This window comes from Magnolia sinica, chromosome 7, assembly GCF_029962835.1.
Source record: "Magnolia sinica isolate HGM2019 chromosome 7, MsV1, whole genome shotgun sequence".
Lineage (NCBI taxonomy): Eukaryota > Viridiplantae > Streptophyta > Magnoliopsida > Magnoliales > Magnoliaceae > Magnolia > Magnolia sinica.
In genome coordinates, this window is record NC_080579.1 from 93899544 (window position 1) to 93912769 (window position 13226).

A 13226-nucleotide genomic window follows, 5' to 3' on the forward strand; every position below is an offset into this window, starting at 1 on the left:
ATGACATTTCATGATATTTTGCACTAAATTAGTATGATTAATAATGAGATTTAATGACATTTGGTGCAGGTGCAACCAAACACGGCCTAAAATAATAGGAAAAATAGGCCAAATTAAGTATAAAGTTAAAGAAAGAGCAACCTATAGATTTAATACTTTTGTTAATCTTTTACTAATATCATTGAAAAGATTAACTAATTTTTATTAAAAAAATGAAAAATGTAACAAATCATTGAAATAGTTTATGTAGCGTGTAGCATATGCAAAATTAGCATGTTGCATAGGTTACATGTGACTTAAGCTATTTTCATAAGCTATGTGGTGTTAAGGCGAGGCTATGCTATGTAGTGTAAGCTACACGCTACATGGTGAAGGTATTTAAAACACTGGTTAAGACATAGACCAGTGGTATCTTGGGACTACGATCCTCTAGAATGGGGTACAGCGGTCAATGTGTACCCAGATTCAGGGACACGTGAAGTATCCAATTCGGTTCAATCATATCTGAATCCTGATTTTGGCCCCAGTTATTATAGGGCCGGATTTGGGTCCAATGATTAAGATCCGATTAGAAATTGGCTTGGCTCATGTGCTTGATTATATGATTTCTAGTTTTATCCTTTATTTAATTATATTTATTATTTGAGAACCTTACAAAAGGCATGTTTCTGGTATGGAACCAGATCCAAATCTAAATCTGGATCACCTGGTTCTAGACCCAGGGTTGAATCCAGAACCGATTCCAAAATCTGACCTGACTGCCCTGTAATGGGGTGTGTGGCTTGGACAATATTGGCTTACACACATGGACCTCACGCATGTATTGGATTGATCGGCACCATTTATTTGATGGTGGCAAGCACAAAACCTTGTTCCATTACACATTGGCTGCAATATCTTCTCATTTAAAGCACGTGGCACGTATTATTTAGAAACTTTTTAATAATATTGTTCTTCCCAATTTATCACGTTTATTCAGATTTGTGTCTTTCTTATGCATCTGTCTTTGGCCCCTTATATCTTACCTGATCTTGTGATAGATGAACCTTATGGTAGGAGAAATATCACATCTGCTAGACCTTTTATGGTCATGGATATCACCTTCAGACGATGATCAAAATGTTTTCAGGTAATGCCGTAATGGGGCATTTATGGTGGTCGACATAACTCTTTTGCTTGGCTAAGCACACCTCTATTTTGATCATGGAGCTGCATTGACATATGTACATACTATTTTGTTCAGGCCTCATGGCGATCCTCAGATGATCCGCTTTGGTGCACATCTGGTGCTTGTTCTTAGATATCTAATTGCTGATGAAGTAAAGGATGCTTTCAAGGAGAAGCTTATGACAGTCGGTGATCTCATTCTTCACATGTGAGTAGTTTTTTTCCCTCCCAAAACAAGTAACATGACATGTCCACGTAATCTCTGATGATGTTATCCTGCCCTCCCATTCATCAAATTCTGTCAAAGCTTTAAGGGATTCTGGCACCAGTTTTTCAATTACACTGTTGGCAAATGATTTTCAGGTATGCCATGTTCTTGTTTTCCAAGCAGCACGAGGAGCTGGTTGGGATTTATGCCTCTCAACTTGCACCTCATCTTTGCATTGATCTCTTTGTGCACATGATGGAACTAAGGCTCAATGATAGGTAAGTGTTCTATTACATTTCCAGAAATAGTTAGATATTTCTTTATAAGCCTTTTTTAGAATGGAATGTCATTTTCAGAGCATTGCTTTCTATCCTTTTGGGTTTTATGTTGCATGTTGCATAACGATGTGTTTTGTCTTTTAACAGTGTGCATGTCAAATATAAACTTTTCCTTTCTGCAATGGAGTACTTACCGTTCTCTCCTGGGGATGATTCAAAAGGTTGTTTTGAAGATATTATTGATAGGTTTGTCCATATTTTCAGGAGCTCTAGTTCTTATTTTAAAGCTTGATGAATTCAGAACAATCTGATTTGTTTCTTCATTCTGCATGAAAGGGTTCTTTCAAGGTCCCGAGAAATCAAATCTGGTAAATCTGATGGGAAGTCATCCGATGTTGCTGAGCAGCACCGGTTACAGAGCCTTCAGAAAGCTATGGCAATTCAGTGGCTTTGCTTCACTCCACCATCGACTATCAATGATTCGGAGGTCATAAATGGCAAGCTTCTTATGAGGGCATTGATGCATGGGTATTTTATTCCTGACTCCATATATCCTTTATTCTTCTCGACAATGGCTTCCCTTTCAAACATTTTCCTGTACAATGTCATGAGACATGCTGCTCTGCTCCCATGTAAAGTTGGAAAGCTTTGAAAGAAAGGAAAGACTAGTAGGGTTGGACATCCAACCTTATTGTATTTATAAGACAATGTGCAAATTACATAAAACACCCCTAAGTAAAAGGGCAAAAGTTGGAAACAGGGAAAAAAAAAACAAGCTAAGAAATAACATAAAACTAACAGGCCCAAAGTCCCACAGCCAAACCAGGGGCCCATGGCAGGCCCATATATACTGAAACATAATACAAGTAGTGCCTCATTCCATTTGTCTTCTCTCTCTGCTTGTCATTTTGCTACCTTTTTGTCTGTGAGAATTCTAATCTCTTCTGTGCCTTTTGTAGTAACATGTTGTTCAGGGAATTTGCTCTGATATCCATGTGGAGGGTTCCTAAAATGCCAATAGGAGCACACATGTTACTTAGCTTCCTTGCCGAGCCTTTGAAACAGCCGACAGATGCTCTTCTTTCCCTCGACGAGCATGATGTTTCTGAAAACCTTCATGAGTTTAAAGATTGGGTATCCTTCGGTTTCTGGAAATCATTATCTTTTCTAAGATACTCTTCCTAGGGTTGTCAATGGGCCAGGATCTGGCTGGGATGAGCCTGCTTATTCATTGGGCTTAACTTTAGGACTTCACTGGACCATGGGCCTTAAAGTCAGGTATGTACCGGGCCATGATAGCAAGAAATGGGCCTGGACTGGGGTTAAGGCCGGGCTTGTATAGAAAAATATTGTTAATGTCAGAGCCCAGGCATGGACCTGAAAATTAGGCCAGGCGTGGCCCGCATGCCCAAAATGAGGCCCAGCCTGAACTGTGGCAGGCTAGGCCTGGAAGCTTGGGCCATTGACTCTTCCTGTTAACCACTGAATTGTTGGATATTGCTGGATTCTTAGTGAAGTGTAATCCCAGTTGCTAGTTTCTGTTGTTTTTTCATTGAACAGAGAGATTATTACTCTTGTGATGCAACATACCGAAACTGGCTTAAAGCAGACTTGGAGAATGCGGAAGTTCCTCCACCTGATCTGTCTATAGAAGAAAGAGAGAGAGCTAGTGCCGCAGCTAGGGAAACGCTAAACTCATCATTGTCACTGTTGCTAAGTGAGTTCATAAAAATCATAAAAATGCTGTTTTCCATCATTCTGCATGCAAAGGGAATCTAATGATTAGGTTGAGGTGCTGAGCCCAACTCCCATGCAATAATATAATGCCTAGCCCCGAGCCTGAGATGGGCCAATTTTTCTAGGCTTGAGGTCAGCTAGATAAAAAGAAAAAGTGGCCTGAGCCAGCCTGATATGCCATTTCTAATGATATTTAATTAAGATGCATGCTAATATACACTAGCACTGTTATATTTGTGGTGGTGGGCCAACCCAACATACCAATGGCCTTGACCTTGGCATGGCCCGATTGCTAACCAGCCTGAACTTTTAGACCTGGCCCAACCTGAACCACCCAGGTGAACTGTCTAGGCTGCTTGTAACGGGTGAGAAAGACCTGATGGGTTGCCTGTGATTGTCGGACTCAGTGAAATCCTATTGATTATGATCGCTTGCTGGGTGTAGTTTATCTGGGTTCAAATGAAGTGCTCTTATTTTTATCATTTAGCTTCCTTTTACAGGAGAAGGAAGTCCTTGGCTGACTGCGGCTCAAAATAATCCATTTGAATCAACGGATCTTTTGTTCATTGAGTTACATGCTACGGCAATGCTCTGCCTACCCTCTGGTGAATGCATGTGTCCAGATGCTACCTCATGCACTACGTTGACTAGCGCACTCTACTCTTCAGTCAGTGAAGAAGTTGTGTTGAAACGCCAATTAATGGTATGCTCTTCCCTAGATGATTCCATAATCAGACAACAACTAGTCATTTCCAAGGTTTATGATGCCAATTAGAAATTTGCTGTTACTGGGGTATCGGTTGCGTGCTATCCAGTGTTCCAAATATTGGCAATATTATCGATAGCATCGCAGATATTATCGGTATCGCCAATGTTCATAGTATTGGTATTGTTACATATATCGCTGACCGGACATACAGAAACATCTATTGATATCACTGATGCCCAGAAATGTATCGCTGACTGAGGAAAACATTGGGGAAACATGGGTAAATGGTGGAATTTTTCAGCGAAACTTTAGGAGATTCTAAAATACACATATTTAGGAATAATTTTTTTTTGCAAAAAGGAACCATACATAAATAATAAGTTTCCAGTTAATAGGGGCCTAAAGCATGTGATATCATAAAAAAATCAATGTAATAGTAATAACCAAAATGGGTTAATATCATTAGGAACACAATAATCGCTTCAAATTGTTTTTAATGAAGAAAACTCATACATACATCCATGCATGCACACCTTCATACATACATCCATGCATGTTTGTCTATCCACCATCCATCCATACACACATACAGGATCCATCCATTTGTCCAACCATTCATCCATCATTCCATACATCCATCCAACCATCCATGCACACACACATGATCCATAAATCCATCCATCCATGTATGCATACCTACATGCACACATGCATGATCCATCCATCCATCCAAGCATGCATACATGCACACACTAGTCCATCCTTCCATCCATCCACGAAGACACATACATCATCCATGTCTATCCACCCATCCATGCATGTCCATCCATCCATCCAACATGCATACAAACATGCATCCATGATCCATCCATACATGCACAACACATCCATCCATCCATCCATCCATCCATAACACATCCATTCATCCATCCATCGATGCACACATCCACATCTACACACACACACATCATACATCCATCTGTATGTGCATACATAATTATTAAATAAGATAATTACATTTTAAAAGTAGACAATTTTCTTTTTTCTTTTTTCTTTTTCATAAATTTTAAAACTCTAAAAAATAATTTTTTTAATAAAAAATTGCAACAGATCACTCATCAACATTCATCTCTAAATAGAAAAAAATGAATACGGTTTCATGAAACAGTATAATTGTTTTAAATTTTTAAATTTTTTATTTTATTTTATTTTTATTTTTTGCATTTCGAAATTTTAAATATATATATATATATTTTTTCAAAATTGGAAGAAACCACTCCCCAACTAGATTCCCCAAAAAATTCTAAAAGAAATCAAATTTCATACTTTTTTTTTTTTCCTGATTTTCACACTATTCTTCATGTATGTTTTTCCCCTTTCTGGATTTTCTTCCAAAATTAGGGATTTGATTCATAAAAAACTGGAGAGGAATGGTTGAAATCCAATCCCCAACTATATACCCCCAACAGATTCCAAAAAAAAATCCTATTTTTTATTTAATGATTTTCGCACTGTTTAAGCAAGTTTTCCCGATCAACTGATCATGCGGCCACACGCACATGAGAACATTGGTGGTTAAAAGAGATTGCCACCTGCTCAAGGCCACTGTACATGCATGGTCTGCCTGGTGAGTCGACCAACCTGATCATTGATTCATTGGGCCAAGTTATCCCTGGCAGACCAATATATGCATGATATAGATATCCCACACACATGCTGGGTAGCATTTGTGCCCAACAGTGGAGGTGCATGTGGCATGGGAAACCTCGCCCATATATGTGCTGCATATCATTTCATGGCATGCATATATACGTAGATTTATTATTATTATTATTATTATTATGAGGTCATTGCCTTTTAAAAAAAGGTACTTCTCCAATGTCATTGACTGTCATTTGCGATGCTTGAATTGTCAGGTTAGTGTCACCATTTCTGCAAGAGACAATTACTGTATTGAGGTAGTACTCCGCTGCTTAGCTGAGAAAGGCGATGGGCTCGGACTGCATGAAATGAATGATGGTGGTGTTCTAGCCACTGTCATGGCAGCTGGCTTTAAAGGTACTGAAATGTGGTTGCCAGTTGAATGTTTGGATTTACTCTTTTACTGGTACTGATTCCGCGAGTGCAGGTGAGCTGCCTCGATTTCAAGCTGGAGTTACATTGGAGATATCCTGCCTGGATGCTTGGTATTCGGATGCTAATGGTTCCCTGATGAATCCTGCAACTTATGTTGTGAGGGGCCTCTGTCGTAGGTGTTGTCTTCCAGAACTCGTTCTTCGATGTCTGCAGGTACCCCTTTTTGACTAGTAAGTTGTAAACAACTGATTTCCTTATATAAAAACAGACATGTGCCACTTTTTCAGCACAAGATATGTGAGCACAGTAACTTCTGTTCTCCTAGGGCCACGATAATCATCCCCATATGCATTATCCCCATATGCATTTGCAATTGCAGCATAGAGCAAGGATGCAATACAAATTCATCTATGGTAGGGCTGTCAATGGGCCAGGCTCAGGCCTAACAACCCCTGGCCCGGCCCGTTGACAGCCCTAGTCTATGGTGCAGTCCTCTAAGGCCCAGGTGGGCCATCTACGATCTTGTTGGACCATTGAATAGGAGGGGCCCATGGCTTGTACATGACCCTAAATCACCCCTCTTGGATGATCACATTCATCCAAGTAAGGCGCACAGAATGGATGGTAAGACCATAGACTCCTGCTTGACAGTTTGTAGGTGATAATAGGCAGGAACATTTGGGTCCCACAGGAAATTTCTCTGGGATTAGGTAAGAAGAATTTTGCTGGATAATTGTTGTTAGTGTGCGCACTAGAGCTGGTCACCGAGCTGAACCGAGTCAAGCTTGGCTCAGTTCGGCCAGCAGTGTACCTCAGCTTGAGTTTAGCTTGGTTTGGTCTTCGAGCTGTAGTGCCCAGCTCGGCTTGGTTTGGTCAGCAGTTCAGGCCAGCTCGAGCCGAGTTCGAGTTTGAGCCTGGAGCTATTTTGTAAAACAAGCTGAAATTGAAGTCATGAAGGGTGCTCAAGTTCTAAAAAGATAGATTTTCTTCAAGAAAATTGTTCTGATTTGTCTAAAATGGCATTTTATGAGTTTTCTGTTTGAACGGGAGATGTGTTTTTGTTGAAAAAGATGGAAATGGAAGCTCAGAGAATGTTCTGGGGCTGAAAAATCTTGCAAAAGGAGGAAAGATTTTTGGAGGAGAAGAGGGTTCTGAAATAACAAAACTTTGGACTGAAATGTCAATTTTTTTGGAAATGTGAGTTGAGAGATGGCCGGAAGCAGTCCATCGATTTTCGTCAAAATAGGAGGTTTATTTATTTATTTATTTATTTATAACGGTACAAGTGAGGAATATTGATTCCAAACGCATCTTTCTTCAAGCGCCAAACATGGCACACTGCACATGCTGACATGTAGCACGTGTGCCGGTGCCAAGACTCTCTGTCATGACATCAGGAGAGAACGGTGAGGAAAACATGCAAGCTGAGTGCAGCCTGTGAGTGGTTGTTACTTTCCTGGTAGTCCATATCTCATATACATGTGGCCCACTTGACTAATATGCCGGCAGAAATTTAGGCACAGGACAGTAACAACTTAGGATCATCTCATGAATGTATTGGGGGGCCCTTTTTTTTTAAAAAAATCTTATATATATAATATTAAGTTATAAATCGAGCTGAGCTTGAGCTGGCCCGAACCAAATCGAGCTCATGCCTGCTTCAAGTCGAGCTCGGCTCGAATTTTTTTTGAGCTAAAAAAACAGCTCGACTTGGCCTGAACCTAGCTTTCGAGTCAAGCTGAGTTGAGCGAGCTAACCAAGCTAGCTCAGTTTGTGTCCAGCTCCAGTGTGCATGCATCTGCTGGCATGCTTGTGTGCATGTGCGTTTGCTTGAGTCACATACATACATGCATGCATGGCTAATGCGTGTGCGTGTGTACGTGCTCCCTGGGCCCTAGGGCTTTCTTCTCTGCTCTCGAGTCGCCATGCGCTCCCCAGGCCCTAGGGCTTTCTTCATCTTCTTCTTTATTCTGATTCGCTTTAGGTGGTCAGGAAGGTATGTGATGCTTAGGCAGGTCCATGCATGACGTTGCTGCGACTTTACTGCCTTGAAACGGATGCCTAGGTTTACAGTACAGAAACCAGGTCATAAAATTCTATCTTTTTGTCATGTTTGCAGGTTTCTGTTTCGCTTGCTGAATCAGGTGATTCAATTGAGGGTCATGATGAATTGATTGAGTTAGTTGCTTCACCCGAGCCTGGGTTGATCCATCTGTTTAGTCAGCATCAATTGCAGGTATGCAATCCATTGCACTTCAGTTTCTTACAGCACTCACAAACACAGTCACATGCACCCTAGCCATAATTGGGCTCTCCATTTCTCTGCATCTTTTCTGAAATTTCATATGCAAAAGATTCAATGGAACATGTGGAACTGCTTTTGTTCTCCAGGAATTCTTATCACTTGAGAGGGAATATTCAATAGCAAAGATGGATTTGCAAGAGGAAGTCTTTGTGGATGATTCCTAAAGCCGGGTATCCAATGTGTTCATTCGGGTAATTACTTGTCATTATCTTTTTCATCATTTTGTTAATGGATAATGTGACTTCATTAAATAGGAAAGGTAATCACATTGGCAGAGTACCAGAGTCCCTTAAGAGCCTGTTTGGATTTGTTGAACTATAAATTGTGGAAATGTCATTTCCATGAAAATGGCATTTTTGTTGCTTGTTTTTGTAAATTTCTTGGAAATGCTATTTTCGTTTCCCCCTTCACATCATAAAAGGTGTCCCATTTTGGTTCCTTGTTCAGACTTAAGAAATGTCATTTCCAAAAAATTGAGAAAAATGAGAGTAAATGACCCCTCTTTTTATAAAATACCCCATGGTAGTCACATGTGCCACCATGCTTCTTCTAACAACACATACTGCCATCTATCTTAAAGCACCACACATGTGCAACATGTGCCATCGTCCATCTTTTGGGGATCCACGTTTTAATATGTCACACACCCCAATGTGCAATTTGCAGCATGTGCTACCCTTATCTTCAAATGCCCTTCATGTGCCACATTTTTTTAGACAATAATCATTTTATTGAAAAAAGGCCGAAGCCAAAAAATATAAGAATAAAAAAAACAATCACAACCAAAATACCCATTACAACTCTGACCAACAAGCATGAAATTGATCAAAAGCTAATACATTAGTTGCTTGCGCCCACTCCATTACATTCAATTTCACCCTATTTTAGAAGTTCCGAGAGATGACCCCTTTGATTTTTGAAACGACGATCATTTCTTTCCAACCAAATGCTCATAACCCAACTAGCAAACTCAAATGTCAGACCCACTTCTCGAATTTACCTTTTCCCCCCTCCCTGCCAAGCTAAAAAGAACTGATTTTTCGAATTTGGAACAACCCATGCAATTTTGAACAGATTGAAGAATCCCACCCAAATGTTTGAAGCAAAATAACAATGAATGAAAAGATGATCGATCAATTCCTCAGCTCGAAAACATAATGGACAAATATTTGGAATAATCATTTGATGCTTTCGCAAGTTATCAACCGTGAGCACTTAATTCCTCCCCACTAACCATGCAAAAGCTGCCAACTTTGAAAGAGCACCATAGCGCCAAACATGAACCGTATGACACTCGAACTGCACACTTTGTCCCCCTTCGATCATCATATAAAAAGATTTTATTGAGAATTTTCTAGATTTTTCTTTAAGCCACACCATTGAATCTGACTTCGAGATAGATGGGATGGCAACTTGTAAGCATTTCTAACAACCTGACCAACTCTTCCATCATCATCTCTCAAATTCCTCCTTCAAGGAGGCACCCAAATAATTTCATCTCCGTGTCTTGAAAAACAACATTCAACTAAGATATTCGGCTCTAAGGTAATTATTGCTAGACGAGGAAAAATAACGTTTAGCTTTTGATCCCCTAACCACTAGTCTTCCTAGAAACAAATCTTCTTGCCATCATCTAGTGAGAATCCCATCCCTTACCACACCTTATATCTTAATGAATTCACTGATTTCTATGGTGATGAAGCCCTATACAAAGAAGCAGATTTTGTCCATTTACCACCCCTTTCCTTGATCCCATACTTTCTACCCAACACTTTAATCCATAAACTACTCTCTTCTACCCTAAATCTCCTAATCTATTTACTTGACAATGCTATATTCATTAACTCTAACGGCTTTCACACTCCTTCCAACTTTAATAGGTGAAATTTATGGTTTTCTCCCACCCCTTGCGATGGCAAATCTCGCCTAATCTTCTCTAATTTGACCCACTAGTGATGCGGACACCAGACCATTCAGAGTATATCAACGCAGGAGGCGTACGTTACCCATGTCAATGTGGTTAGATGACGGGTACAGGCCGTGTCTCTAGAGGTTGAAGACATTGCACATGTTCGTGATATGTGTAAGTTGCTTAAAGGAGACATTTGGACTGTTGGATCGTGGGGATAATGTGATCAGACCATCGGATTGTCACGGCCCACCTTCATTGCGCTATCATCGGGGTCCATCCGGCTTCTTGGATTTGAATTTAGTTTATAAACATTTTATTTACTTGAGTTTTGAGACACTGCGCCCACAATTTTGTGTGTGAATTTCTTTTTTTTTTTTTTTTTAGTAGGGGTATTTTAGTCATTTCATGTAATTATGAATTTATAAGGGTGTTTTGCCCTAAACCTAGGGGATGCTATATTATGTTTATGAAAAGAAAGAGAGTTTTTGCTTCTGACGATTTCGTCTTCGACTTCCAGTAATTGGAAGAGAGCGTGAAGCCCAGGGAAGTGGTTTCTCATCTTCTTCTTTTCTCTCCTTCTTTGACTCACTCATTTTCACATCCCTAGCCTTGTCCGTGTGGCTCTTGGGTGGCAACCGATTAATCTTGATTTTCTTGCCCTCATGTCTAAATGTACACACATTCGAGTGACAAAAAATCGTGACATCTCTATCGTATAACTATGTCCTGCTTAGAATGATGTGACTTACATCCATAGGTAAAACATCACACTACAATATGTCTTTATATGAACTGATCTGGATGGGGACTAAACACTGTTGGGACATGGGCGTAGAAGATGTGTCAACCCTAGAAACCTTGTAGGGTTGAGGTTGTGGGATGGGCTTCAAACCCAAGCGAGTGAGACTATGCTAGCTGAGACCATGTTGGTGCAACTACCATTATCCATGATGACTTTGCAATTTTTGTCACCACTCTTGATAAACGTATAGAAAATTGTGCTTTTGCGCCAATCATCACTCTCATTGGTTTGTGCTAAAGCACATCTAACTACAACCAATGGTACAGCCTCTGGTTTTTCTTCATAATCACTAGCGTCTATCTTTGGGTGATATTCCTCAACTTCATAATCACCCATGTCACCCGCATTTTCATTTGACTCACCCATGACTAATGCTTTCCCGTGAGTATTTGCCATGCACTGGTATACGAAATGACCTGTACCTCCGCACTCATAATGTAAACATTCATAACCATTAACATATGTTGTGCAATTAAGCTCTCTCCCGACATCACCTTGCAGTCCATGCATATTGATCATTCTTTCTTTCTAAGTAGAAAGAAATCTATTTGGCTTATATATGATCCTCTTTTGAAAATTATTAAATATTCATGTCTTTATAAAGTATGTGTTTGCTAAAGCTAGATTATTTGCCATAGCGAAACAAAGGATAACTTCCCCGTCTCGTTTCTTCTCTTGAAACTGTTCCTCTGTGTCCTTTCATATCTTTCATGTACCCTTATCTCATTGATTGTAATCCACCTATGTAATAGTTTGTCACATTGAGCTTGTGGGAGTTTAATGCTTTCATCGCCGGTGCTCGTCCTGGATGAAGGATGGTTGCGTCAGGTTGGCAGCTGGTGTCAAACTCATGCCTTAACTACCAACATGAATCCAAACAATATGTTTTAGATGAATATATAATCATTATTTTCAACATTATGTAAAGGTCTGATCTCACACACGTTTCATGCATGTTTGCCCACGTGTGGATGCCTATTCTACACACATGGAATCAGCAATGAGCAAACCTCTCTCTATGTGGGACCCATCCACAGAAGACCTGGTAAAGGGGTGTGCCGCATGCATGTCGGTAAGAGCTTTCATGACCAGCTTAAATATGTAGGGTCTAACAAGGGACCTTTCTATGATCCTCTGGCAGCCTGCTTGATACGCAGGCGCTCAGAGATTGTACACATGGCATGCATGACTTAAAAAAAGTTGTAGAGTCCACTGTAGCTGCATCACATTTCCAAAATCAAATTGGTTGATTGAAATCCTAACCTCTGATTCGTTGACACTTGTTGGACCATTAGACATTTATCATTTATAATTGTCCAATATATGTCCCCAGATCTGATGGTCCAATAATCAAATAAGTGTAATTTTTAGTTCATGATGCATCTAAACTGAGACCCATGAATTTTGGAGAGTTCTTAGTGTTTCTCTCTTCCCTTGTAACATTCTTTTCATTGTCCTTAGACAGGGAATGCATTGGAATGCATGGCCAAATGCAGAACTGAGGAGCTTCTTGCATGTTTGGGCGAGGAAAACACACAGCGGAACAAAATTTGCAATCGACGGATGAGATCGAAAGGCGGTCCACCCACCATGGCCGGAGGTTTATGCAAGTAAAATACAACTATGGATTGAAGATTAGGGGGAACAAAAAAATCTGATGTAGGCTAAGGGAGTGTTTTGTTGTATCATGAGTGGTAATGAAAAAGACAAATATGCCCCCTGTTTTTGTCTCAATATACTAGTGAATCCATCTTTTAATTTTATTTTAATGGGAGGCGTTGTAGGTGGGCCTACATCCCATGGCTACAACACATGCTAGAATTCCTCTACTGCGTCTGTATGCTAACCTGTCATGACACAACTTGTGTAGGACAAGGTACCATGCAAAATGGTGGGGCCCATGATGATGATCGCCTGGCACAAGAATCAGGACCGTCAGCTCATCATGTTGGCCAAGCTGTTGTAATCGATGGACATGCGACGGTCTGGATCAAATATCGGTGTGGCCAACCTAATGGCTGGATCCGCCTGA

At 40.2% G+C, this 13226-nt stretch overlaps 1 protein-coding gene across 2 annotated transcripts in view; it reads left to right on the top strand.

The window, feature by feature from the left end:
• LOC131251763 (nuclear pore complex protein NUP107) overlaps positions 1 to 13023 on the top strand; it is a 34493-nt gene extending 21470 nt beyond the window's left edge. For both annotated transcript variants that reach the window (XM_058252701.1, XM_058252700.1), the window contains exons 12-24: positions 1041 to 1129; positions 1244 to 1375; positions 1531 to 1653; positions 1801 to 1899; positions 1990 to 2181; positions 2613 to 2787; positions 3214 to 3370; positions 3891 to 4093; positions 6016 to 6157; positions 6228 to 6388; positions 8295 to 8411; positions 8567 to 8671; positions 12660 to 13023. In XM_058252701.1, the coding sequence (XP_058108684.1) occupies positions 1041 to 1129; positions 1244 to 1375; positions 1531 to 1653; positions 1801 to 1899; positions 1990 to 2181; positions 2613 to 2787; positions 3214 to 3370; positions 3891 to 4093; positions 6016 to 6157; positions 6228 to 6388; positions 8295 to 8411; positions 8567 to 8644 (1668 nt within the window). In that variant the 3' untranslated portion in view covers positions 8645 to 8671; positions 12660 to 13023. The remainder of the gene's footprint in view (positions 1 to 1040; positions 1130 to 1243; positions 1376 to 1530; positions 1654 to 1800; positions 1900 to 1989; positions 2182 to 2612; positions 2788 to 3213; positions 3371 to 3890; positions 4094 to 6015; positions 6158 to 6227; positions 6389 to 8294; positions 8412 to 8566; positions 8672 to 12659) is intronic.
• The last annotated feature ends 203 nt before the right edge of the window (positions 13024 to 13226 follow it).